The 24,395-nt window shown below is 35.9% G+C and overlaps 1 protein-coding gene across 2 annotated transcripts; it reads left to right on the top strand.

The window, feature by feature from the left end:
• The first annotated feature begins 234 nt into the window (after positions 1-234).
• Positions 235-22,186, top strand: LOC124157532 (cyclin-L1). Of its 2 annotated transcripts, none has more exons than XM_046532343.1 (8): positions 235-555; positions 675-859; positions 3,171-3,291; positions 5,359-5,423; positions 12,684-12,888; positions 13,245-13,684; positions 17,861-18,295; positions 21,790-22,186. In XM_046532343.1, exons 1-8 carry the CDS (start codon positions 331-333, stop codon positions 22,019-22,021), a joined length of 1,908 nt encoding a protein of 635 aa, XP_046388299.1. In that variant the 5' UTR covers positions 235-330; the 3' UTR covers positions 22,022-22,186. The 2 variants fall into 2 exon arrangements, with proteins under 2 accessions (XP_046388299.1, XP_046388298.1); XM_046532342.1 differs by having other exon boundaries at positions 17,858-18,295.
• Positions 22,187-24,395: the final 2,209 nt, after the last annotated feature.

Genomic DNA, 24,395 nt, shown 5'->3' with positions numbered 1-24,395 from the left:
AGGTACAACCTATACATGGCTACATTGAAGGACAAAATGGACAGCGTGATTAGTGTGATTTTGAAAGTATTGAGGAAATTCGTTTTGAAATTAACAAAATAATAATTAAAGAGCTCTAAATGTTGCCAATGTCTACAAAAATTTCTCTACACAAGGATTTACATCGTCAAAAGTAAATAAAACCGATATCTACCACATTGCGCATCACATGCATCATTTCTTCATCAAGCAATTTCTGACGTCAGAGTGGTTCCTTGAATATCGAAAGCTTCGTGTTCCGACATTTTATGTATCCAGTTATCTCTGCAAACACTATTGTGTATCAGAGTAATGGGTACTCCTAAACTGGATAATCAAGTTATACCTGGGTTAAAAGCAGGCGCAAAACCATATGGTAAAGTAGTTTTAACGCTGAAGAATTGCCTATTGCCAGAAGAGAAGTTGTCACCAACGCCGTCTCAACTGGACGGTTTGGATCAAGGAACCGAAACAGATTTAAGAATATTGGGCTGCGAGCTCATACAAACAGCAGGAATTCTCCTCAAGTTACCTCAGGTATGTTACGTTTTTCATTTTTTGCGTTCTTGTTATTGAATTTTGGGTAATATGTTGTGGCACGCGTATTACATGATAATTGTTACTATCGTTACTATTGCACATTGCTTGCATTCAAGGTTGCAATGGCTACTGGCCAAGTACTTTTTCAACGATTTTATTATTCTAAGTCTTTTGTAAGACACCCAATGGAACCAACGGCAATGGGATGTGTATGTTTAGCATCTAAAATCGAAGAAGCACCAAGAAGAATTAGGGATGTGATAAACGTGTTTTATCATATAAAGCAAGTGAAGAATGGAAAGTAAGTATTATTGTGATATATTTTTAAACGGCCCTGTTTTTGCAGCCTAATATTGAGAGTATTTTCAAGTTCATTGCAGAAATTTGTTTGTAACTTGCATCGTGTAGTAGTTCAGGCATTCCATGGAACATAGTGACTTAAGTGTTGAGGTTGGATTTTTGGCTGATTGCCCTAATTATTTCAATTTTGAATTTTACCTGGTGAATTAAACTTTCTAAAACTTTGTTCATATATACGGTATGGTAGAGTTTGATTAAATCACCCAAGTAAAAAGACAAAATGAAATGGGTCTTTTTTACATTTTGAATTATTTATTATATGTTTTGCTGTTTTATTATTCGTATTTCAGCATTTTGTACTGTCATAGTATAAGTATTTATTGCCGCAATTATCTCCATTTTGATTTAATTTCTTGAAGGATTGTATAAGTTACTTGATATTGCCATTTATTATATGTAATGTAAGTTGTGTCTGATTTTACTCCCAATGTAATTGAAGTAATCATGAGGAGTAGAGTCCTATTCACGGGGTTATTAGTGTCTATCAATTTGATGTTAATTTGCTAACTTAAGTATGTTTGTGAGTGAGTGTGAGCGTGAGCATTTCTTGTCTACGTGGGTTAGCAACCAAGCCTTTGCCGCTCTTGCACAGAGGTGACACGGTGCTCAGATGTGTTTTCAATTGCTCTCCACAGATCTCGTCCGGTCGGTGGTGAATGAGTCAAAAAACTCCTCCTTCCACAATTTCTCCCTCTGTGGTGAAGCCAGCCCTCTCTGCTTCTCACATGAGTGAGCCGGCGAGCTCAATCCAAAAGGTTAAACATGTATACACTCATGTGGGCCCCTGCGGTATGCCCGCAAGACACCAGTCGGATGGCATACAAGTTGCCCAATTTAAGAGAAAAATGAAAGAAATTGAGAGAGAAAACAGTTTAAGTTTTCAAGCGACATGCTCATTTTCCCCTGCCTTTGATGAATGCACAATATTTGTGTAATGCCATTGTCTTAATGAGCTAGAATTCTGCTTTACAGGTTTTTACTAGATGCTTGTATTGGAATTGGGAGTACTCTCATCATGATCTGATGATGGTGTAAAGGTAAAGTTATGACTATTTGATCTCCAGGGCTGGAATGCCTACTGAATTGGATGGAAGATTGGTTTGCACTTATTCATTAAGGGTTTGGTACTGATCATCATGCAGTAGGTGATCTTGTTGAAATTATGTATAAGAAGAAGTTTAGTTATTACATTCATTTGCATTGATCAAATGCTTAATTCATTAATGTATCTATTCAGTTGCATTTTTTCATTGATTACTGAGTTAACGCTGAAATCTTGCATAGAGTGTAAAGGAGGTACTCATGAGTGATCAGTGGGATGGATACTTGAAATAGCATTTATTACAATTCAAAATCAATGATTTTGATTATATTTATGATTCACGTGGATTTATGTTAATGGTTTTATTTCTCATGGATTTTATTAGTTTGAAGGTTGTATCACAGTTGGCAATGAAGAAGAAAGTTTTCAATTAACCTATGCACTCTGGTTCAGTTGTTTCCAATCCTGTGCAATATTGACTGACTTGAGTTCTTCATGGAACTACTTAGGTTGTTTGTTAAAAATTGTAAGTCTACTGAAGACTACATTCATAAGTTCCACGTGTGCATATCATTTGTGTCAAAATTTATCAGGTGAAGAATTAACTAACAAGTCAGTTCCTATGTTTCATAGAATGCCTTAACTTAATTCCAAGTATGTCACAAACTTTTTTTTGCAAATGTTTCTTTCAAATTGTTTTTCATCAATCCTCTTTATGTGAAGAATTACCCACGTGTAACTATGAATTTTCCTTGAAAAGAATTTGGAGTAATCATTGTGTTTAATTACATTTTAATTTTGTACCTTTTTTAATTCTGTCTGGGCTTTGACTTTTAAGTTTACCAAGGCTTGTAACTTGTATTCATTGTCAATTACTTGAAATCATTGTATTGACACTTATTTAAAATTTTATGCTGATATTTTTTTAAAATTTACTTTTGTGTAATGATTTTTTAACCGTAATCTTCAAATGCATTTTTGTTGTTTTCGGTACCGTCAAGCTTTAATGTATGGAGAACTTGCCCTTTAAGCAAAAATTATGTTCATTATGGGATATGTAATAAGTTCTGGAAATAGTTACATGTGGGAAGAGAAATTAGGAATGTGGTCCAAGAAAGAGCCATTCCCAGTTTCCATGATCCTGAATTTTAGGTCTTCATTTTCTTAGCATATAGATCGACATGTGGTTCCTTTGTCTGATATGTTTCAGGACCATTCAGCCTATGATTCTGGATCAAAACTACATTGCATTAAAAACACAGGTGATTAAAGCTGAGCGAAGAGTTCTGAAAGAATTGGGATTTTGTGTCCATGTGAAGCACCCTCATAAGGTACTGTATTTATGCATGTTTTCTGTATCTTTATTCCTATATCTTAGCATACATTGCTTTTTGACTCTGGAATCACTTGCTTATCTCGAGTCTGTTAACATTTTAGTTCACATTTATGTTCTTTTGTTGAGGTTAATATTTTCATTATTAAGGGAAGTCCCTTCTATTTGAGGATAATGTGAAAATTTTCCTGTGTATTGTATCTTTGGGTGTTAAATGGAGTCAATCCTGATAGCCAAAGTGCTATTTATTTTGATTTGAACGTGTTTATTGCAAATATTTTTCTTTGAGCTTAGATAGGCATATTGTAGGGATGGGTCTGTAGTATATTGAGGAATTGGACTAACTTTACTTCCAATTTATAAGCGTTAATGAGTGGGTCACCATAGTGAATGAAGCTTATTGTATAATGTTGTGTGCTCACCAAAGTATCTCCTACTGAAAAAAGAACCATAATTGACATTCTTGGGTGCAGTACACGAAGAGAACTTAAACATAGATCAATGATGATAACATACTATGGTGAATATCAACCTAAATGCCGTTGCTTATTCGTTGAAGTTTGTAATAAAGTTCATTTTGTAACCACTGAGACCAGGACTGAGGTTTGTAATTTCGTTATAATGAAAATTTTGTAATAATGAGAACTTCATAATAACTGTGTTCATATTAACGAGAGTCTAATGTATTGGTCTCAAGGATCGATGAACTTGCTAAAGACTTTGATTGTCTTATTCCATTGGAAATTGTCCATATAAATATGGTAAATAGCCGAATTAGTTGAGCCAGTTCTTCTGGCTAAAATAATTTTTTCTCTGCAGATACTTGTGACCATGGTTAAGTACCGTATATGCCTGAATATAGTCCCCCCCTTTTTTTCCAAAAATGTCTGTGGTAAAAGTAAAGGAGGGGGCTATATTCAAACGCATTTTTTTAACTTTTCCCCAAACTGAAGCCCCAAAATTAGGGGGGGGACAATATTCAGAGAAATATGGTATTCTTGGTGGCAGTCATTTTATCATATATTAGGTGTTGATTTGTTGTAAAATGGGGGAAGGGCTACCTTTTCAGCAGAATTTGTTAAGGTAGTCTTTAAGGTGGTTATCATTAGTTAGTGTGGTTGAATAATGATGAATAGGGTACATATAGACGTATTTTCCCTAAATGAGGGTCTTTGTTCAAATACCGACTGGCAGAGAATTTTCATAGACTGGACAACCTCTGTTTGAGTGCTTCAGGGAGGGCACTTCAAGTACAGATCCTGCTTCCAGTGATATAAATTAGCTCACTTATATTTACCTTACTTGAGATGGTGGTGGAATCATCTACATATGAAATAATATTTTGGAGGAAGCTTATGCCTGATGATGAGTTCAAAGTTAGGATTGAGATTCACAGAAAATTGAATTAACATCTGCTGTTCAATGAAGACTTCGGTAGTGTTAAAATTATCAAGCTACACATTATGTTGTATAGTTAGTTAAGTAAACTTATGTTGAAACATTTTTCTGGATAAAATGTTTACTGTACGTTTACCAGGAATAATTGCCCTACCTGAGTTTTTGTGTGTTTCTTGTCATCCATATACATGCTCAGTTCTTTTTCTTTCCTTTCCTTCCTAAAGACCCTCTCTCTCATTTTCTGTACACATTGCTGTACACCTTTTGGTTTTCTCAAATTCCAACTTTGGCAACTTATCCCAACGTGCAATGGCAAACACATCATTCTTCTTTTCTATCCATTTACCTTGTCCTCATGCTTGGATTAATTGCCATCAGTCTTTTTTTATGTTAAACCTTGTTAGAAATGTTGATTGTTCATTTCCTATTTAGCTAGGATCTGCAACCCTTTCACAAATTTGAATTTTAATTGTCACAACCATTCGAGTCCAGAATTAATTGTATTTTTGGGATATTTTAAATGGATTTCATGAGTGTGTACATATTCTGCCATTGTAGAAGCAATGATCGAATATTTTTGGACTTTGGCCAATGCTATATTATGTTGTGGTTTTCATTTCATTTATACTGAGTTAAAATCATGATCATCTTCTCTTTTTTTTTTTAGATAATTGTCATGTATCTGCAAGTACTTAGCTTTGAAAAGCACCAGGCACTAATGCAACTAGCATGGTGAGTATTTTTGGTGGACTACTCATTAAAATTATGCTATCAAGTCTGTTCTCACTGTCACAGTTGTGATCCTTGCATGGATGTTTCTGTAGATGATGAAGTAGTAAGGTTTCGTTTGGACTCCTTGCTTGCATGTCAACATCAAAATATTTGAGTGTATTTTTATCATGGATGCAAGAGCTGGCATTGGAAAAATATTGATTTCTAAATAATTCATTGAATCTTAACAAAAATTTAATGCATTTTAGCTTTTAGAATTTTCATTTGGAGAATGGTAAACTTTTTATTATTAGTTCTTTCCTCACGTTTACATATTCTGTTATCAGGTTATCTGTTTGCAAAAAATTTTTGACAAATTATATCGTATGATAAGAGGTGGTTGCTACAGTATATCATGGCCTAACTATGGCAATCAGCAAATGTCATACGGTTAAGCTTGTTGAAAAGTTCTATGATAGACGCCTTCGACAAAATGTCTGTAGCTGGGATTTAATTCAAGGAAAGCATATGCTTGGTGATACAGCAATTTGAAAAGGACATTAAGGTTGGCTATGAAGTGCTGCAAGTCTTAATTGTTACATTAATTCCAGCTTAGGTTATTATTGTAAAAAATTTAAGTAGGAATGCAAGAGTGAGACACATTAGTTTTCCTGATAGAAAATGATCATAATAATAATGATTTTAGAGGTGAAATTGGTACAAAAGCTGGGCAGAACTTATAACATGGCACAAAGGTTGTTCTGTTCATTGTGTAGCAGTTACCATGCTTTTATTATGAACTTGGGGATAACAAACTTGTCTACGTAATGACTAATGGCTGGAGTTAGGGATAATCTTGTGGGTTCTTTGTTCCCATTGGTTGTCCCAATTTGGTCATTGGCTTTTATTTTCAGTGTTGTAGTTCTAATATTTGTTGTTACATTTTACCAGCTATTATTCTTCTGCTCTGCAATTCATACTTAATAGTTGTTACAACCAAGAAGGATTACTTCAGAGATAACTTTGATTGGTTGGGCGAGGATCATTTCATTTTAGTAGGTCAGGTATGTTAAATGTGGAATGATGATAGCTTGCTATGCTGAGGTATTAGTTGTAATTCTGTGGGGGACTTCCAGTACAACAGGCTGCCATTTAATTCCCATGGATTAAGTGATAAATTTTGGTGAGGACTTGAAAATTTGCATTTGACTCTTGGTTTGGGGGGTCATTTTATCAAGGTCATGGCTGCAATGGAAGCTGATTTTGTTGGACCATTTCTCTCCTACAGAAACAGCTGCCATGAGGTGACTACGCTCCCACCATCCAATGGAATGGAAGTGACAGCTGCCGGAGATGATGCAATACCTTCAGTAAACTTTTTTAATGCCTCATCAAATTTTAAATCATTTAAGAGATTAACCTGTGAAATTTCTCAAAAGAGGTTCTCTGTCTTCGTGGCATGGTTAATGATGAAATGGTACCTTAGGCTCATCTAATTCCCCGGGGAATATCAGATTTATATTTTGCTGTGGTGACACTTCATCTCCCATTGAATCTCATCTAATTGCTCGTAATTAATAGTGCAAGTGGAAAATGTATCGGCTGGCAGTAGTGAATACCCATTTTTAGGATTCAAGAAATGTTCTTTATCTCCAGTAAGACTGGTTTGCCGAGTCTTATTTTAATGGAGGATTTTTTTGAAAATTTGGAGTGGTATTTACATGCCAGCACATCAGTCATTTCGGAGGTGACAATGTGAGAATTCCTCATGAGTGCGGAAAATGGATTACTTGTTGAATTTTTTAATGGTACATCGAATTAAAAATTATTTGGGCTACAATTAGGTTATTTTATCAATTCTAATCAAGTAGTAACTGGTAAAATCTAGCCCTATGAATGTTTTCCTCTGTATGTTGGTATTGAAATATAAGGTAGTTGCACTTTCCCATAAGTAATGCACAGGACACGTTTTGGCTCACAGAGCAATCATCTGGTACAAAACCAGTAGCGTCTTGAACCAGAGGATGGCTCTGTGAGTCAAACTGTGTTGTACGCATTAAAGAATTGTGAAGAAGAGCAACTACCTCTGATTTCAATTTGTTTAACTTTCATTATATCACGCCTGAATCGGTTGAACTTAGTTTGTCGGTATAGTAATGCCAGGTATCCTTACTTTTCACATGTTCTGCCGATATAATTGCTTAATTTTCTCAATTCACATCATTATTGAGTGCATAATCATTCAAATTTCTGGACGGTTCTTTCAAGCAAATGTATTTATTTCTACCTTTTCAAATGTTTTAGTTGATTATGATTATAGCTTGCGTAATTCCATAAATCATATCTCTTATGCACTAGTATAATCCGTTTTTGGGTTTACTACTGGGTGGAGTGAATTGCACAAACTGATTACACTGGGGCCTATCAATGATGTATATCATCTGGGCATTTTAACATACGATCGAATGAAGGCGCTAGTTTAAGAGCCTCCTTGGTTGAGGCAGGGTGGGATGTGGAACTCCAAAGAGGTTTTCAATATTATGATAATTTATTTTTATTCATATTTTTAATGAAAACCTGTGTTCACATGAAAAAATAACACATTTTTATGTTTTTAATTGAAGCTGTATAATGAAAAAGAAATTCGTTTCTGCACCATATCGAAAAAAATGATGCACTATGTATGATGATGGATGAAGTTCAGGGAAATGCTTCTATTCAGCCTCAAGTCAATAATGCAAAGAACCTTTGTATAGCCTTTTTGAGCTGTACACTAAAAATTTATTTTCTCAGCAAAACAGTGCACATCTCGTGAAGTATTTCTCAAATTCATCTACCACATGGTTTTATTGTTCTTCGCTGTCACCATCACCTGGATTGGAAAGCTAAAATTGTTGTCTGTCATTTTCCAGAATGAGTATCACTACAGTAATCACTTTTCCCTCTTTGAAAAGTTAAGTTAAAGCATGGTACTGATTACCATCATTAATAAAAGCTCAAGTTCTGTGAAATGGGGCCCTGATCATGTGGCTCTGATGTTGTTATGAGACAGATATAACTGCAATCTGAAATACAACCAACTCAAAAGTAGTTATGTTAGATTTTACAATTTCCTGGCGAACAACATGTATAAACTCTTCTCGGGATACAGCGTGGGTAAGATTATGTAAGAGTGCCGACGTTTTGGGTACCGACTCGTCACACATTCTCACGGCTACTGGCATAATATTTGAAGTGACCGTTGAAGCTCAGCATTAGGAGGGGCAGGATTGGTCGAGTCCTGAATGTTGTCGCGGAGGACTGTGGACCATCGCAGACTTAGCTTTGGCAAGCATAATTCTTTTAAGAGCTAAGTTTAATATTCCAAGAGCTGCTGATCGAATATCCGGTGTGTCTGTTGACTTTTTGTATTCTCAAGTCTTATTTCAATAGCCTTTTTAGTTAAACGATCCCAGAATTTATTTGAATGCCATAAAACTCTGGTGTCATCCCACCTTATTTTATGGTCCTCATCCAGGCTATGCTCAACGTAGCATCTAACGACGTGCTATGCTGACATCGGTGCTCTTACATAATCTTACCCGCATGGTATCCGAAGAAGAGTTTATACAAAAGCAGTTGTTTACAAGTATGCAAGTTTGCCTTGATCTTAGCTATTCATTAAAGATATAAGTATTCTGAACAAAAATTGGAAGCAATGTGTATTGGTTGCTAAAGATTTTCCTTCACTGTGCCAGATTTTTCTGTGAAATTATATGGTGTTAAATGATATGCATGTGAAAAAAGTAGAGAAAGCATTGCACTGGACCCAAAGTGAAATCTTATCGGGAAAATAACATGAACAAATTGCTCAACTTTTTGATTTACTCTTAGAGCTTGCACTCCAATATTATGGGTAATTTGTTCTTTTTTGCCAAATAAAATTAGAGATGCTTGCTTATGTGGAATAGCAGTGATACACTGATGTGTGGCTCTCTAAGTTGACACAGTTCATAACTACACTTTGTGATCTTACTTGTAATAAAGTTTGATGTGAGCTTCATAAAACTTACATATCTTGAGTATTGTAGACACTCACTCGCTTTGTAGTGTGCTCAATTGGAAATGGATATACTTTCTTATGAGTTTTGAAAATTTCGAATTATGTTTGTTTGCCATTTCATCTTTCTCAGCCTACAATCTGTTTGCAATAATAATTATTTATTTTTTTGTCTGAAGATCTTACAGCAGAAGATATAAGACACATCGTGAAAAAATACAATAGTTTAATAATAATTGTATGTTCACAGAGTAATAAAGATTTTAATGATTAGTTGGAGTATCGGTATTTGTTAACAAAATAATATATCTTGTCCTGAAGAAAAGATTTTAATGTCTTTTTAAATGACACCATAAAGTGAATTGCTTTCAAATGCCTAGGAAGTTTATGATAAATTCCCAATGAGGCCCAACTTTGATCTTTTAGTCCTAATTGAATAATAGTGTAGGTTATTACTATTTCTAGTTTCATACATATTTGTGAACACCACAATTTAGTATAAACATATCAAGGTTATGAGGTAAAAAATAAAAATTGATAATAAATATATACACGGGAGGGGGGGGAGAGAGAATATTCAGTGCTTTAAAAATAGGCTTGGAGGGAGCATCAAAAGCTTTTTTTGCTATAATTGTAAGCGCTTGTTTTTGTAAAGTTGGACGCATGAGAGGATGAGCCCCAAAAAAATCATATAATATGACGTGTAAATAGAAAAACCATAATACAAAGTAAATAGAATAGTCTACAGAGTTCCTGACGTGTCTGAGAGATAGCAGATTGAGCTTAGTTTATTGGCTAAGATCTCAATATTCATCTAATAGGACATATCACTACCAGTATTTACCAAGAAATTTGCAATATGCAAGTGCGTCATTTATTTTGTACTTCGTTTATAGAGATATGATGTTCCTTGGGTTTTGTGCTATTCCTTGTCATCCTTCTCTATCTGTCATAAATATATTTGCTACTTCCTATTCCTCCTTGCTTAGCTGTTAGCCATATGCTGTTCTAAAGGATGATTTTATGAGGATGGAAAGAAAGATGCCTTTTTGATGATGCAGAGTAATGAGCAGAAGTAAACAACTGTGTTTCAGCATAAAATCAATTCAGTTACTGTTCTAATTGGCTGCTAGTGAATTCCAAAAATATAATATTTTAATGCTTACTGATGTAGATAATAATACTCAATTTCCTCTCTCAAATTCATAGTTGAATTGTCTGATCTTCTGCTTGGATTAGTGGTGTTAGCCCAGTTCTCAGCTTGCAAACATGCTGCTCAGGACCAATCAACCAATTAGGACCGTTGAGGGTATATGCCGTCTGACTTTACACCACAATTATTTTTAAAATGATATTTGGATTAATGCAAATATTCATAAGGGTGCATGTAAACAAGGGTTGTTACAATAGTCTCATGATCTCTTGCTTTCCCAGCTGAATTCTTGCCTTCTGGGTTATGTGGTGCTTATGAACAATGTTTTTCATTACGAATTGGAACAAATGAAAATGTGAACATATGAAACTATACTTAATATAATTTTAATTTTTATGAGCCGGGAAATTTTATTAACAAATGCTGGGATTTGTGCATCTGATTCTATGTTTACAATCATTAAGTTCCTCGATTCTTGGTGTTGGTAGGTAAGGCGTCAAAAAATTTTAATCGTGCTTTCATATTTATGTAATAATGCTTTTTTTGTTGTTATTTAAACGTATATAAAAGCTACGTAATGTAATCATTGCAATGGGTTAAGGGGCGGATTAAGTTTGAATTTGTTATTCAATTGTCATTATTGATCCAGTCATTTATTTTGAGGGCAACATTGAATAGTTTTTTAATACCCGTATTCTTTTATTTTATTTTTTGTAATGATTTAATTGTAATCATGATTTTTGATTACTTAAATTCATATGCTTTAATTATATAAATAATATTATAAAATGTAAATATATTTTCTGTATTTGGTAATGGTGTAACAGCCGAAACCAGTATTAGAAAATTTTTATAAATATTTGGTGGAAATAACAAAGTGTCTGTTATTGATAATCAGTTTTTTACAAAAAATTCTGTGCTGCATTCATGAATTGATTCATTGTGTGAAGGGAGGATGATTTTTAAAAATTTCTGCGTTTGAAACAAATTAAGATAAAAGTATATTCCTATTTAGAAACTTAATTTAATTTTTAGTAGCCATTTTTCGTTTTCTGCTTATGTTGGTAATTATTGTTTTTAATTTGGTGATCCTGAAATCCATAAAGCTTCAACTGAAATGTTTGTGCAAGCAGATTGAACTTCATTTGTGGGAAATAGCTGTTTAGGTTGTTCCTTTTTAGTATAGTAAGCTAAGTAGTATCAATGTGATTTAAAAAATTTATTCACCTGTAAAACAGAGGCATCATTCTCACTCATCCCATAATTATGCTCAACTTATTTTCTCTGTATTTTATATTTCTGTTAATACTCTTCCTTTTGCAATTCCTCATTCACCTGATGCCGGTATGTATATATTGCAGCAAATGAGCTATGGAAACTTATTCTTTTGAAGGTTCTTGTCAATAATTCTCATATCTTGTTTTGAAAACATTTGTTCCCATTAGCCTGAAAATTTGCTTGGGTCATGAAGTACCTCTCTTTGAATGGAAGTGTAGCTATGACATCATCTAATGAGAATTTGAGTTCCTCTTACGGTTACGCCCAGAAATCAATTGGTGCCCTGCTGGGTTAGAGATCCTGTGAAGTTATGTCAATTAATAAAATTCATTCTTGACCATGCTAGGATACCCATCAAATAACTTGGGTTTTCTTTTTGGATCATATGAGTTCACTTGTATTTTCTTATTTATTTGAAGGTTCAAGACTAAGGAAAGGTAGGTCAATGCCAATTTTATGAATATAAGAAGTAAGCTACTAGTGGAAGGTCATGATAGGCTTGGTGGGATGTGTTAAAATTTGCCTATGTGGTATGTTGGATGGCACTCTTCGCCTTAATAAGTATTGGATATTAAGTTGGTAATTAAAATAAAAATTCCATCCTGTGTTTGCTTTTGAAATATTAATTATAGGTATTTGCGCAAGAAGTTATTATTGTATTCTATGCCAGCTCTTGTGTGTCAGGTTAAAAATTACCAGGCTCCTGTTAAATATCATCTGTGTGTTTTAGTAACCCTGTCTTATCTTTTTCTTTTATTTGTGTAGCTAATTATGTAGCATTAAATATCCCTATATTTTTCTTCAAATACAGGAATTACATGAATGACTCCCTTCGCACTGATGTCTTCGTGCGCTACCAACCAGAAACTGTGGCATGTGCTTGTATATACTTAACTGCGCGTCGCTTGAGGATCTCTCTTCCTAAGAATCCCCCATGGTATGCTGTATTTAGAGTGAAAGAATCGGATATACAAGATGTCTGCAAAGCTATTCTTCGCCTGTACAAGAGGCCAAAGGTGATTCTCACTATTAAAATTCTGTTTTAGTACTTACGGTCATCTGGGTTGCATCTGTGGAAACTTCATAAAAGGAGTTAAATGAAAAATGTATCAAAGAATTCTTATTTGATTTTTGGTGGTTTTTATGATGACCTTTAATCCTTAATTAATAGTGATGAGTGTAAAGAGTCAGCTCAACACGTGGGAAAATTTGCTATTTATAATTCCATCCTTAGTTTTTAAATGAGAGTAAACATTTAAATTAGCCCATAATGTTTGCCCTCCTGAAACTATTTCATGGTTTATGTTTGGATTGTTTAAGAGTTTGTCTTCTTGAAGTATGAAAGTCAAATATTTTTCATTCTTGTGAATAGCCTAATGCAGAGGAGCTTGAACGGCGAGTGGAGGAGCTCATGAAACAATACCAAGAAGCCCGTGTTAAAGCAAGAACAGCTGGAACAGCCACTCCTGGAGGTGGTGAAAGTCCAGCTTCATCTTCTAGAGCATCTTCCCCTGTGCCCTCAGCTCCCGGACCAATAGCTGTGACAACAGTAACCACCTCTACGTCATCAACCAATCATAATAGCCTCCCTCCACCTGCTGTTACATTGACAACTATCCCCAGTGGTAATTCATCTTCTATTTTGACCAAGTCTTCAACTTCATCGTCTCGAAGTAATAGCCATTATGGAACCCATGAGGGTAGCCATCACAGTAGTCACCGTCATCGTCGGAGTAGGCGCAGCTCGGCTTCCCCTAGTAAAAAGAGTAGCAGTCGAGGTGAATCTCCCCAACGCTGGGCCAGTTACTCTAGGTTAGTAAAGCTGCTTATTTGAAGTTAAAGTATTACTTAGATATACATACTTCTTAGATTTAAAGTTTTTGCTTTTCCCTTTTTTATTTCATTTTAGTTATTACTATTAATTCTTAAATTAGGTGTATATAAATTAACAGACTTGTTAGCACATGCCTTGATAGCAATTTTACCTCTTTTAAGCATGTTAGTGATGGTCAAATTACCTTAAAAAGTAAAATTATTAACTATATTCTCCAGTTTTATGTCCCCAGAAACAATATTTACCAAGAAAAATTTGTGGAAGGGATCTAATGCTCATACAACATTGTATTTGATATTCAGCTAGTCTTCAAAGCAAAAAATAACTTATGAGTGCCATGAAACTTCCCCATCAAACTTCGGGGTTTGATTAATGCAAGCATAGTGCATTTTGCAAATCTTCCTTGGAGGAAGCTTTTGTTTGTAGGCAAGAGGGGGTTATGTTTCTAGGATGAAGAGTTAAGCGATTCTGTCATGCATTTTCCCTGAAATTTTATCTGTGAACTTTATATAGGAACAGCTATCCATCTCTCTGCAGTATTAAGGGCATAATCCTCGAGCACTCTGGAAAAAAAATAGAGCTGGTTCCATCTGTTAAGTTTGTTTTATGTCTAGGTTGCTGATAGTAAGAGGTCCGTTGAAGTGGTTTTATTCTTTGCCTTTAGCGCTTCGTGCTTTCAAATAATCATACGTGTCTATGGATGTCTTTAATTGAATCACGCAGTTGATGGCACGGCACCGTTGACGACTGCCATGGTCACCACGGCACCCATTTCAATCCGGCCCGGCAGTGCGCTGTCTACGGCGTGAAATACAGGCAGTGCTACATTGAGGCTGCTTTATGACAAAAAGACTTTTTGGCGGCCGCCATTCACGTCACAATGCCGTGAAATACAGGCAGTGCTACATTGAGGCTGCTTTCTGACAAAAAGACTTTTTGGTGGCCGCCGTTCACGTCACAATGCCGTGAAATTCAGGCCCCTTTCAGACGAAACGACTCTCTGCCACGTTGTGGGCTGTGCCATGAATGGTGGCCCGTTCCCAGCCAGCGGCTGTGTTTAAGTCAATAGAATTGTTACATTAGACTCTCGCTCAAGGTTTTCCTGCAACAAGTTATCCAATAACGCTGTCTAATGCGTCGCGATGAGTCACCGGAATTACTGCTCATCATTGACGTGTGCCGGGTGCGAGAGCTTGTATTTCTGCTCTTCCGCAGCCGGGTTAAATTTCTTTCAGCACTTTCTAATTCATAATACCTAATTCTTCAGGTGAGAAAGCGCCTAATTCTGAATATTTCATGATTGATACATGGGAATCGAAGAGAGAGGCTGTGATAAATTTAAAGGCAATTTCTGGTGGAAAAATCATTACAGTGCACGATATTACGCGGATGCGTTATGCGCGAGACTAAATAAGGCAATTGACCTTGGAATCGTAATGAGATAGAGCAAGTGAATGTCAGCGGCGTTAAATAATGGATTATGATGCAATAGATGTGAATTTTTCACTAATTCACCTAAAATTGCAAAAAAGCAAAATTGCGTTTTTATTTACCGATTTCGTGTTATTTCACGATATCGTGAATTTTACAGATCTCTAGTGATAAGGCAAGTTTCACTCTCATCCCTCATAATTTTTATTTATTTGTTCCTAAAAGAGCAGTATGTTAACAGGTAAAGAATACATTTTTATGTTGACCTACCGGCAGCACAAAGCATAGTTAATATTGTAGAAATAAATCCTTGTACATTTGAATTATTCCACAGAAATATTTTCGTGACTATGTAACAACTACTGAAAAAAAGTCATCACGAAACTTAAGGGATAATATTATTAATACAGGCAAGATCTCGTGTGGTCTAATTTAAAATAATTGAAACGGCACTGTATGCATGTCACATATCAGAAATTGGAATTTCTTTGTAGTGATGATGACTTATAATCTAGTGAATTGCGTTTATTGTCCACTGGATTTGTAATTCCTTGAAAATAATTTTTGAAGTCTGAAAATATGAAATTTACTCAGAATGTCTAATGTTAATTTTTTCCTCATCCACCTTCTCAAATCCATAAAATTTATATTTGATTATTTCATTCTCAACTTGTCATTCTTTTGATATCTAGTAATTGCTAAATTCAGGTTACTTAGTAATTTGACGTAACTTATTTTTTTGTTATGTTAAACTGTGCTCAATCATTTTTTTTATCATTTCTGCAGATATATATTCCAATGAGTACAAATTATTTTGACCGTCTGGTTAATTGCTAAGGTAGTTTGGAAGAGTTAGGGAATTACAATTTGTGCTTTCAAGGATAAAACCTTCTTGTCATTCTGTACAGTACTTACAAACCTACTTACAAACGTTCGACTTTTAATTCAGAGGTACAAATATTTAAAGAATTGAAGCATGCCCGAAATTTCAGATTTGGTGCCTTTTAGGTGGGCCGACACAATGTAGTGTGGTGTAGGGGAACTCACTTTTGAGCACAGTCTGAAAGAAGTATCAATTAAACTGTGGTGAAGTATGAAAATGTTAAGTGTTTTGCTGGTTTTTCCTCCCTGCTGGCTGTGAAAGTTAATCTGCTCCAGCTGCGTTGCACTCACAACGAGATCAGTTAGTCACCATCGTGAGTTAAAGGAAAATTGTGTGGCAGTGTTGTGTACTGCAGGATAACTGCGCTTTTCGTTGCCTTGGTTTTTCAACTTATGAGCAAGGTCTCAGAATGCATCTTGTTTGAATGTTGAGGGCTTACTGTATTGCAAACCATTATGCTGTGAATTTTCAATTCTCCTGCCCTAGCAAATTCATCATTAAGGTACTTAACTGTGCCCTTTAAAGTCATTCATATGATGCTTGGAAAGTATAGGGTACACTGGATGGTTACAGGCTTCCATTGTGATGATGCAGTTATTTCAAAGGCAAGCATTTCTTTTAATCACAGTGTAACAGTTCGTATGGTCCAATTTGATATTTTTGTTACTTATTTATTGTCAACAACACACATTTAAGATATCTAAATGAATCATTGATTTGCCGTCAAGCTCTGTAATTTCGTGAAAGCTTTTGGACTCTGTATTCTTAGTACCTGTAGTGTGTAGTGGTTCATTTAAATTCTGGAATGATAGGTTAGCTATGCATATAAGCGTTGTACCTTTCCGATTTACTCATCCTGGTAATATTCTCACCATGATAGTGTATGTTTTCAAGACATAAATACCTAAACTGTTTTGTTACCTTCTCTACTCTACCTGCTTTAACAATAGTATGAGCAAAATGTATACTTCATTGGTCTCTTCCAACAAAAGAAGAAAAATGATTATGATTAAAATATGTTGAAAGGGCATATGAGTAATGTCAAATGAAGCACTTTCTCATGGTTGGTAAACTGCAGGCTAAGGCTTCGGAAAATAAGCTAATTCTACATCATGTTTACATTAGTTAGGATAATTTTTCTCTTAAAAATGTAAATAGCAATAGATCTCACAATTGTAATGTAAATGGGATGAAATGAAAACCTACCTTCAAGGTCACTTATAATAACACCTTAAAATTCTATGTTAATTAGGACCTATTAAAGTGAGATATTTATTGCAAGGCTACTTACCTCCACGAACTCACAATGATACTCAAAATAAATTGATACTCAAAATGCTATATGAATTACAAGCTATTAAATTGGTACTTGTAGTTTTCCATGCCCACATGCTGGTATGAATTGCGGTTGATTTCCAGAGAGATGCCCTTGCAAAAACTTGTAGAGTCCCTATCTTTTTCTCAATGAATGAAATCTATGAGTCACTGTGTGAAAAATCCACAGAGAAAAAAATCATATGCCTTGACCAGGATTCCAACTCAGATCCCTCGATTTCTGGTTGAGTGCTTTATCCAGTTAAGCTAACTAGGCATCATTCCTCTGTGTGGATATTTGTGGACATAACTGGACAAGATGCTAGTCCCGGTATACTTAATATCTATGGGTCACTATCATCTTTTCAATTAAAAAAAAATACAATCATCTTTTCATATTCATTATTTCAGTATAGATTGTTTGTTTTTATGTTGCTTAGTTTCTATACATTTTTTTGCTCATAACTTATTATTTTTTCTCATTATTCTAGCCTTTAAAGTATTCATGTTATTTATTTTTAAGCAGCAAGAACAACCACAATAACTCATCATCTGTTGATCGACATGTTGGTCGGGAAAGGAGTAGAAGCAACTCTTTGAGTCGAAGTCCACCCCCAACTCTTCCTCCTCCACCAGTGCCAGCCTCATCTGTTACTTCTGAGAATTCATCCTCTTCAAGACGAAGGAGAAACAAATCATCACGGAAATCTAGGCGCTCTAGTTCAGGTTCTCCATCAGCCTCAGGTCAAACTAGGTCAAGGTCTCGATCTCGGGAAAGATCAAGAAAGAAGACATCATCGAGGTCCAAGTCTTCGCGTAGAAGTTATTCCAGAAGTGTTTCACCTCAACCATTGAGCTCCCAAACATCAGCATTATCTTCGCAGAATTCAGGGTTGACATCCCAAGCTCAGCTGTCAAATATTAGTTCCATACGGCAGAGCGGTGGCAGAACTAGAGAAAGGTTAGTATAACTGAATAGATTTTAAAGCAAATTGTTATATCTGTTTGACAAATCGGGCTGAGTAACTGGTAGTAATGCATTTTATAGTTTGAAAAGGTCGTTAAAATTGTAATAATGAATAATATCTGGTACAGTTGTCCAACAATAGTGGACCAGTGCTCTTCGGGTGAGCATGGATTCTTTCGCTGCTGGTGGGGGAGTGGGAGTATCAAGAGTGAGAGAATGATTGTATTTGACATTGCCAAATGTGGGTAATGCCATTAATTGCTATGGTAAACACATGGGCCACGAGTATTTCAGGCCTGGCACTGTGAAAATGTATGCGGTTACTCATTTATTAAGGATTATCCTGAATGACTAAGATTGTTTTCATCATTTAGCTCTTGGGGCTAGCTACAGAGCCATGCTAATCTACTGACTCCGTACTTAATATTTACCTATTATCTCAGTAAAGAAAATAGGGGTGCATATAAAATTTTTGTACAAGAAAGAAAGAGCGATGTGGCAGTCCACTATGTTTACGCCTTTATGTAAGATTTTACTTTTTGTAAATATCGCGGAAAACATCGAAGGAGTGTGAGCTAATGCATGGATAATCTGCAACATGGATAAACAGCTTATTGGAGGTGTACTGTATTTTTTAATAGTGAGAATTTAATGCAAAAGTATTTTCTACATGTATGATTGAAATTATTCTTTCCATTATTTTTCTGATTGACGTCTTGTAAAAGGTTGTTAGTAGGTCTTTATTTGAGCTGCACTAGAGTTCAAGTAATGTTCAATATCAAGTGATGTGACTAATGATAATGGTGATGAGAATAAACTTAAGCAGTTCATGACCTATTTTTAGTGCAACCTCTCCCCTTTTCTTCATTATCAGTAGTAGGTTTTTTTGACCCTATATTATGATGAATGATTACCCATTTAGTTCCATGCCATGTAATCTTGCAGCCCTGATGATTGCCCAATTATGATGTTTAACAATTTATATTAATTTTTACGAATTACAGTAGACTCTCGATAATACGAACAACGTTATTACGAAGTTCTCGTTATTAAGAATCAAATCATTGGTCCCGACGAAAAGGCCTATCCATGCTATAGGAAAATGAACATTATTACGAAATTTTCGTTTTTACGAAATTACGAACATCAGTCCCAGTCCCGGCAGTTACAAAACCAACTTTATTACGAAGTTCCAAGCATTAGCAATGGCATTTAGGTGGATATTCACTGCGCTAAGTTTTAATAATCATGCCACATTTAAGTTCTTGTGTACTGTGACCAAGAGCATCAATTATGGTTCTTTCTTCACCATACACGCAACATCATAATAAGCTTCATTCCTGGGGAATCATGGTGACAGACTCATTACAGCTTGTAAATTCGATGTACAGATAGTCCTCTTCCTATGCACATTCGATATACGAACTTCCAGAGATACCATCATTCAATTTCAAATTTCGAATTTGGCACCTTTTGATTTGGTCGTTGCTACGCGGTGCGGCTAGAGGAACTCGCACTCTGGGCATACTCTGAACAACATATCATTGAATCCGGTGTGAAGTTAGGGACTGTTCAGCATTTCGCCCGTTCTTCCTTAAAGCGGAGAGGGATTTTTTCGGCTCCAGTTGCGTTGCACGCCCAGCTACTGTCTGTAAAAAAACCAAGATACCAGAGTTTGAGGAGCTCTAGCGTCTAAACTAACAATAGTCAAATCATCCCTAAAGGCAAACTTTTTAAAGCAACCAGTGAATGATTGCTGCTAAGGTACTATGCTGCTAGGTTCATACTGTGCTAATGAACTGCTAGGGTACTGTGCGTCACGATGCGCTATGTGGCAACTGCGCACGGCTTCTGGAGACTTCGCCCTGCCTCGCCAGGCAGGGAAAAGGCGACAACCAGAGCTAAAAACAAAAATAAATATCAAAAGATGTAGTATATACTGCTAACATTTAACATATATGATCTACGTATATGCATTACTAACATACTACGGAAGACAACAGTACGAATCAATTTTCAATTGACCCACTGGCTTCGAAGTTAGCAAAGGTTTGCGTTGTTTACCAGAACTCCGTTAATTTTAGTGGTATAAACAATTTGTTTTCTACAAACTGCTAATAATAGATGTGGCTTCTTTATATCAAAATTACAAGTTATAGGAACACCGCGGGAATACCAAGCGCTCAAAGTTGGACAATTTGATTTTACACACGAAAAACTGGTACTTTTTTGAGAAAATATAAAGTACAGGAAATACTATTGAGCCGGAGATATTTTAAAGTACATACTACAACGTAGAAATAAATTTTCTTTCGTATTCTTTTTGTTGCACTGAAATTGATTGCTTCGTTTAGATGCTAGAGCTCCTCAAACTCTGGTACATATCTTGCTTTTTTTACAGACAGTAGATCAGTTCGTCACAATCGTGAGTTAGCGCACAATTGTTATGCAGTGTTGCATTCTGCAGGATAACCGTACTACTCGATTCCTTGCTTACAGTCCAGCCGGCGAGAGTTGTCCAATGACGGCACAATAGGAGGGGCGGATAATCCTGCGCCAGTATGGTTTACAGCCAATCGCTGTCCCCCAAACGCACTTCACACCATCGCCTAGTAATGCAATGTTGTCAAATGCATAAAGAGCACCGAAATAAGCCTGATCCACCAAAACAAGCCCTTTCTTCGAATCACCAAAACGAGATTCTTTCTCTGGGTCCTTCACGCTTGTCGTCCCTTCCGGCTCCTTTTGTCATGGAGCACTTTGAAGGCGTTTCCCTTTCTTACCTGGCAACGCATCCCCGACCTAGACCATTCTGCCTGTCATTGGACAAATCTCAGCGGCGTAGGTTTATCAACTTAGGAACAAGGAATTGGAACGCATCAAGTTCGTGTATCGGACTTACTTTAATTGGGAAGATATCAACCCTCGATTACGTGATGCCGCATTCTTCTGTTGAGAAACTGAAACGAATTTTCCTGTTCATATATATTTCCGCGTAATTTAATTGTGTTTATCATATGCGGTTTTTCTGGACAATTCCTTAAAGAAATGTTCATACGAACTTTGATATTACGAACCTCCGGTTTTTCGGTCCCGTGAACTTCGTCATAAGTCTACTGTACTTATATTATTACTTGTAAATGGATTTTGTTTCCCTAAAAGTTAACTTAAATACATATTTCTTCAATATATCTCATCTGGAATTAGTGCCATTGTGATTTATCAAGCTCATCTTGGACATAAATGATTGGATGATTCATTGCATGATCTCTTGTAATCTTAAGGTAGTTATTCAAAAACAGTGTTTTCAGAAATTCCTTTAAGTGCATGAACCCAGCTTGTTTTTGTATAATCGATGAATGTCCATGAAATTGCTTCTTCAGGACTGTTTCCTTAAAATGAGGGATTTTTTTAGGTAATATTTGAATATAAAATCATTCATTTTTAACTTATTTTATAATCTTTTGAACTTTTGCTTTTTGTTTCAGGAGTGAAAAGGTGCGGTACAGGTCAAGGTCCAGATCACATGAGCGTGATCGAAGTAGAGATGAACGCTTCTATGACCATTATGACAAGAGTTTGTCTTCAGCTATTGGTGGAGTTAAACTTAGTAGCACAGCCAAACATCATCACCGTGATGTAGATGATGATTACCTTTCATCGTCTTTGAGATCTACTTCTAATAGTGGCCGGTCATCAGCTAAGGACTCAAGGAGATGAGATTGGAGGGAGTGGGCTTCTACTATGCAACCCACAGAAAAACTTTGGTGATGAGTTAAGTGACAAAGGACATTGAAATGACTGAAGTGTGCAGTGGAACACTCTTTTTTTTACTATCGTAAATGAAGTTTATATAATAAGCAGAAAATAAAAGTATAAATGTTTTTTTCTTTGTTTATTCATTGATGTCATTGGTTTTCTTGTGAATCACCTTTTGTTCCTTTGACCATTTTAGATTGCAATCGTAGCTTGAGAATTACATGCCAAAATTATTTATTGATGTCTTCAGAAGCTGTATTTTAATCTTCACAACAAAGTGGCAACTTTTTGGCTGCATTCATTCTTTAAAAAATCTTGAGTATCAAGTCCAAAACCAATTGGTGACGACTTTTGTGGTGTCATCCAAACCCTTTGGAATGTGCACCTGAATGCGTCACTCATTGCTCCATACCTGAATCTACCTTTCCTGTAAAAATATTATTTAGGGGAAATCTTTTGCCTTGACTGGGATTAAAATCTGGATCTCTCAAATTTCCACCTAGTTTTTTTACCACTCAAACTGTCAAGGCATCTTCTCTGGGTTTGAATACATATATCCAGGCAGCTGAATTATCCTCTTCACAATAGGGTGGTTTCCTATTTATTTCTTTATTGCCTAAATTGAAAGATTATTACTCCTAGAGTACGTATTTCACACTTATAGATTTTAAAATGACAATATCATTTTTGCGATTTCATGAAAAGTGAAAATTTTCAAGTGCGCGAAAACGCGACGGCTAATTATGAATGCTGGGAAAAGCCCGTGTGACGACATTCTGGTTCCAGCTGCTGCGGTGTGAGGTGACCTTGGGGTGAGGATGTGTGCGCCACTGCGATGCAGACTGCTAGCAGGTAGCGCTTGGCTTAAATAAGGATTATTAATACCTTATAAAAAGAAGGAAACTTTATTACCATAGGCAGTTTTAATAGGTGATCATTAAGAGATATTCCCCTGAGCTCTGTGCCTAATGCATGTATTGGTACTCTCAGACGATGTAAAACTCCTATCTACTCGTGTAGAAACTAGGTACCTGTGACGTCACTTGGAGTGGCATTGCATGGGTGCCAATCTGGCCTTTTTCAAATGCAGTTAAAATTGACATTACCATTTGTCTAAACTGGGACTTCTGAAACCAAATAATTAGTATATAATGAATAAACTAACGGTGGGTAACGAATCGCAATCAATGCCTTTCGTTAACTTTTACGAAGGAAACTACCATATTTTCGTGTGTCAGGTTTTACAGGGGCACAAATATGGTAGTTTTGAATAATTTGACCAGTGCGCAAAATTTTTGTGTGTGCCTCATTGACTTCAAACACTCATATCTTGGAAAATACTTGCAATGGGTCTTTTATGTTTTCGATTTTTCTTGACTAAGGTTAAAACTAACAATAGGGAAAAAATTATCAAAATCTGAGATGGTGGGTGTGGAACCCTGGTTGACATGGAATGACCCTGCAACGAACATGCGCTTGTGGGTGACTCTGAAAAAGGTACGTAGCTGGCTAGTCAATGGTGAATGCCCTAGTGTTTGAAGTTGTGCCGATAGTGGAAGAACTAGCTTAAACATGCTGCCTTCTGGCTTTATGTCTGGTAGCATTATCCATCTTGTTCTCCAAAGCCAATAAAACTTAGCAAGGGAAGATGGCTTGATAGTTTAAAACCCTTTATCTCTGGAAATATCTGTAATTGAAGTGTTTTTTAGACAGTAAGGATGGGTGCCCAAAGGTGCAATTCCCTCTTAAAGCAACAACTCCCGTATCCCCCCAAGACTATGTAGTTGTTGGACATTTTCTATAGCCCCCCAAAGAGTACTGAATGTTCTTCGAAATTCTTATGTCGTAATTTGTGCCATATATATCTCCTGTAAGTGGTCTTGACATTGGAAAAAGAAGCAGTGGAGATTATTATTCAAATTCTGGTTAAGATAAGTTTACATGAAGCATTTTGCAAATCGCCCTATCATTCTACTTGATTGAGCTTCTCTTGTTAATGTGCAATTCTTGGGATGGGGTAATGTAAATTGCAAGAAGAAACATGTAATATATTATGTAACTCTATGATACTCTCTGCTTGTGTGCGATATGGCCCAAAGGACCAAATAATGTGTGCCTAGTATGGCATTACTTCGTTAAATCTTCGAGATTGTGCACGAAAGCCCCAGACACAGGGAACTCCAATCGTCGGTAACAAGCTGGTTCAGGGAAAGACTCCACAAACAAGAAATCAGCACTCAAGAAACAATTGTCACAAATACACGAGTTATTTTCAATCAATATCTATTAGAAGTAGAAATATTCAAAATCAGAATTATTACAGAAAACAGCGATG

This window comes from Ischnura elegans, chromosome 4 (assembly GCF_921293095.1).
Source record: "Ischnura elegans chromosome 4, ioIscEleg1.1, whole genome shotgun sequence".
Taxonomy (NCBI): Eukaryota; Metazoa; Arthropoda; class Insecta; order Odonata; family Coenagrionidae; genus Ischnura; species Ischnura elegans.
The sequence above is the reverse complement of the archived record's forward strand: the minus strand, read 5'-3'. Positions and strand labels throughout refer to the sequence as shown.

Excerpts from the sequence above, each read along its gene's own strand:
- LOC124157532 (XM_046532342.1), top strand. The coding sequence starts at position 331 with ATGGGTACTCCTAAACTGGATAATCAAGTTATACCTGGGTTAAAAGCA. Across the intron at positions 556-674 it reads TTCTCCTCAAGTTACCTCAG|GTTGCAATGGCTACTGGCCA; the intron begins GTATGTTACGTT and ends CTTGCATTCAAG. Across the intron at positions 860-3,170 it reads AAGCAAGTGAAGAATGGAAA|GACCATTCAGCCTATGATTC; the intron begins GTAAGTATTATT and ends GATATGTTTCAG.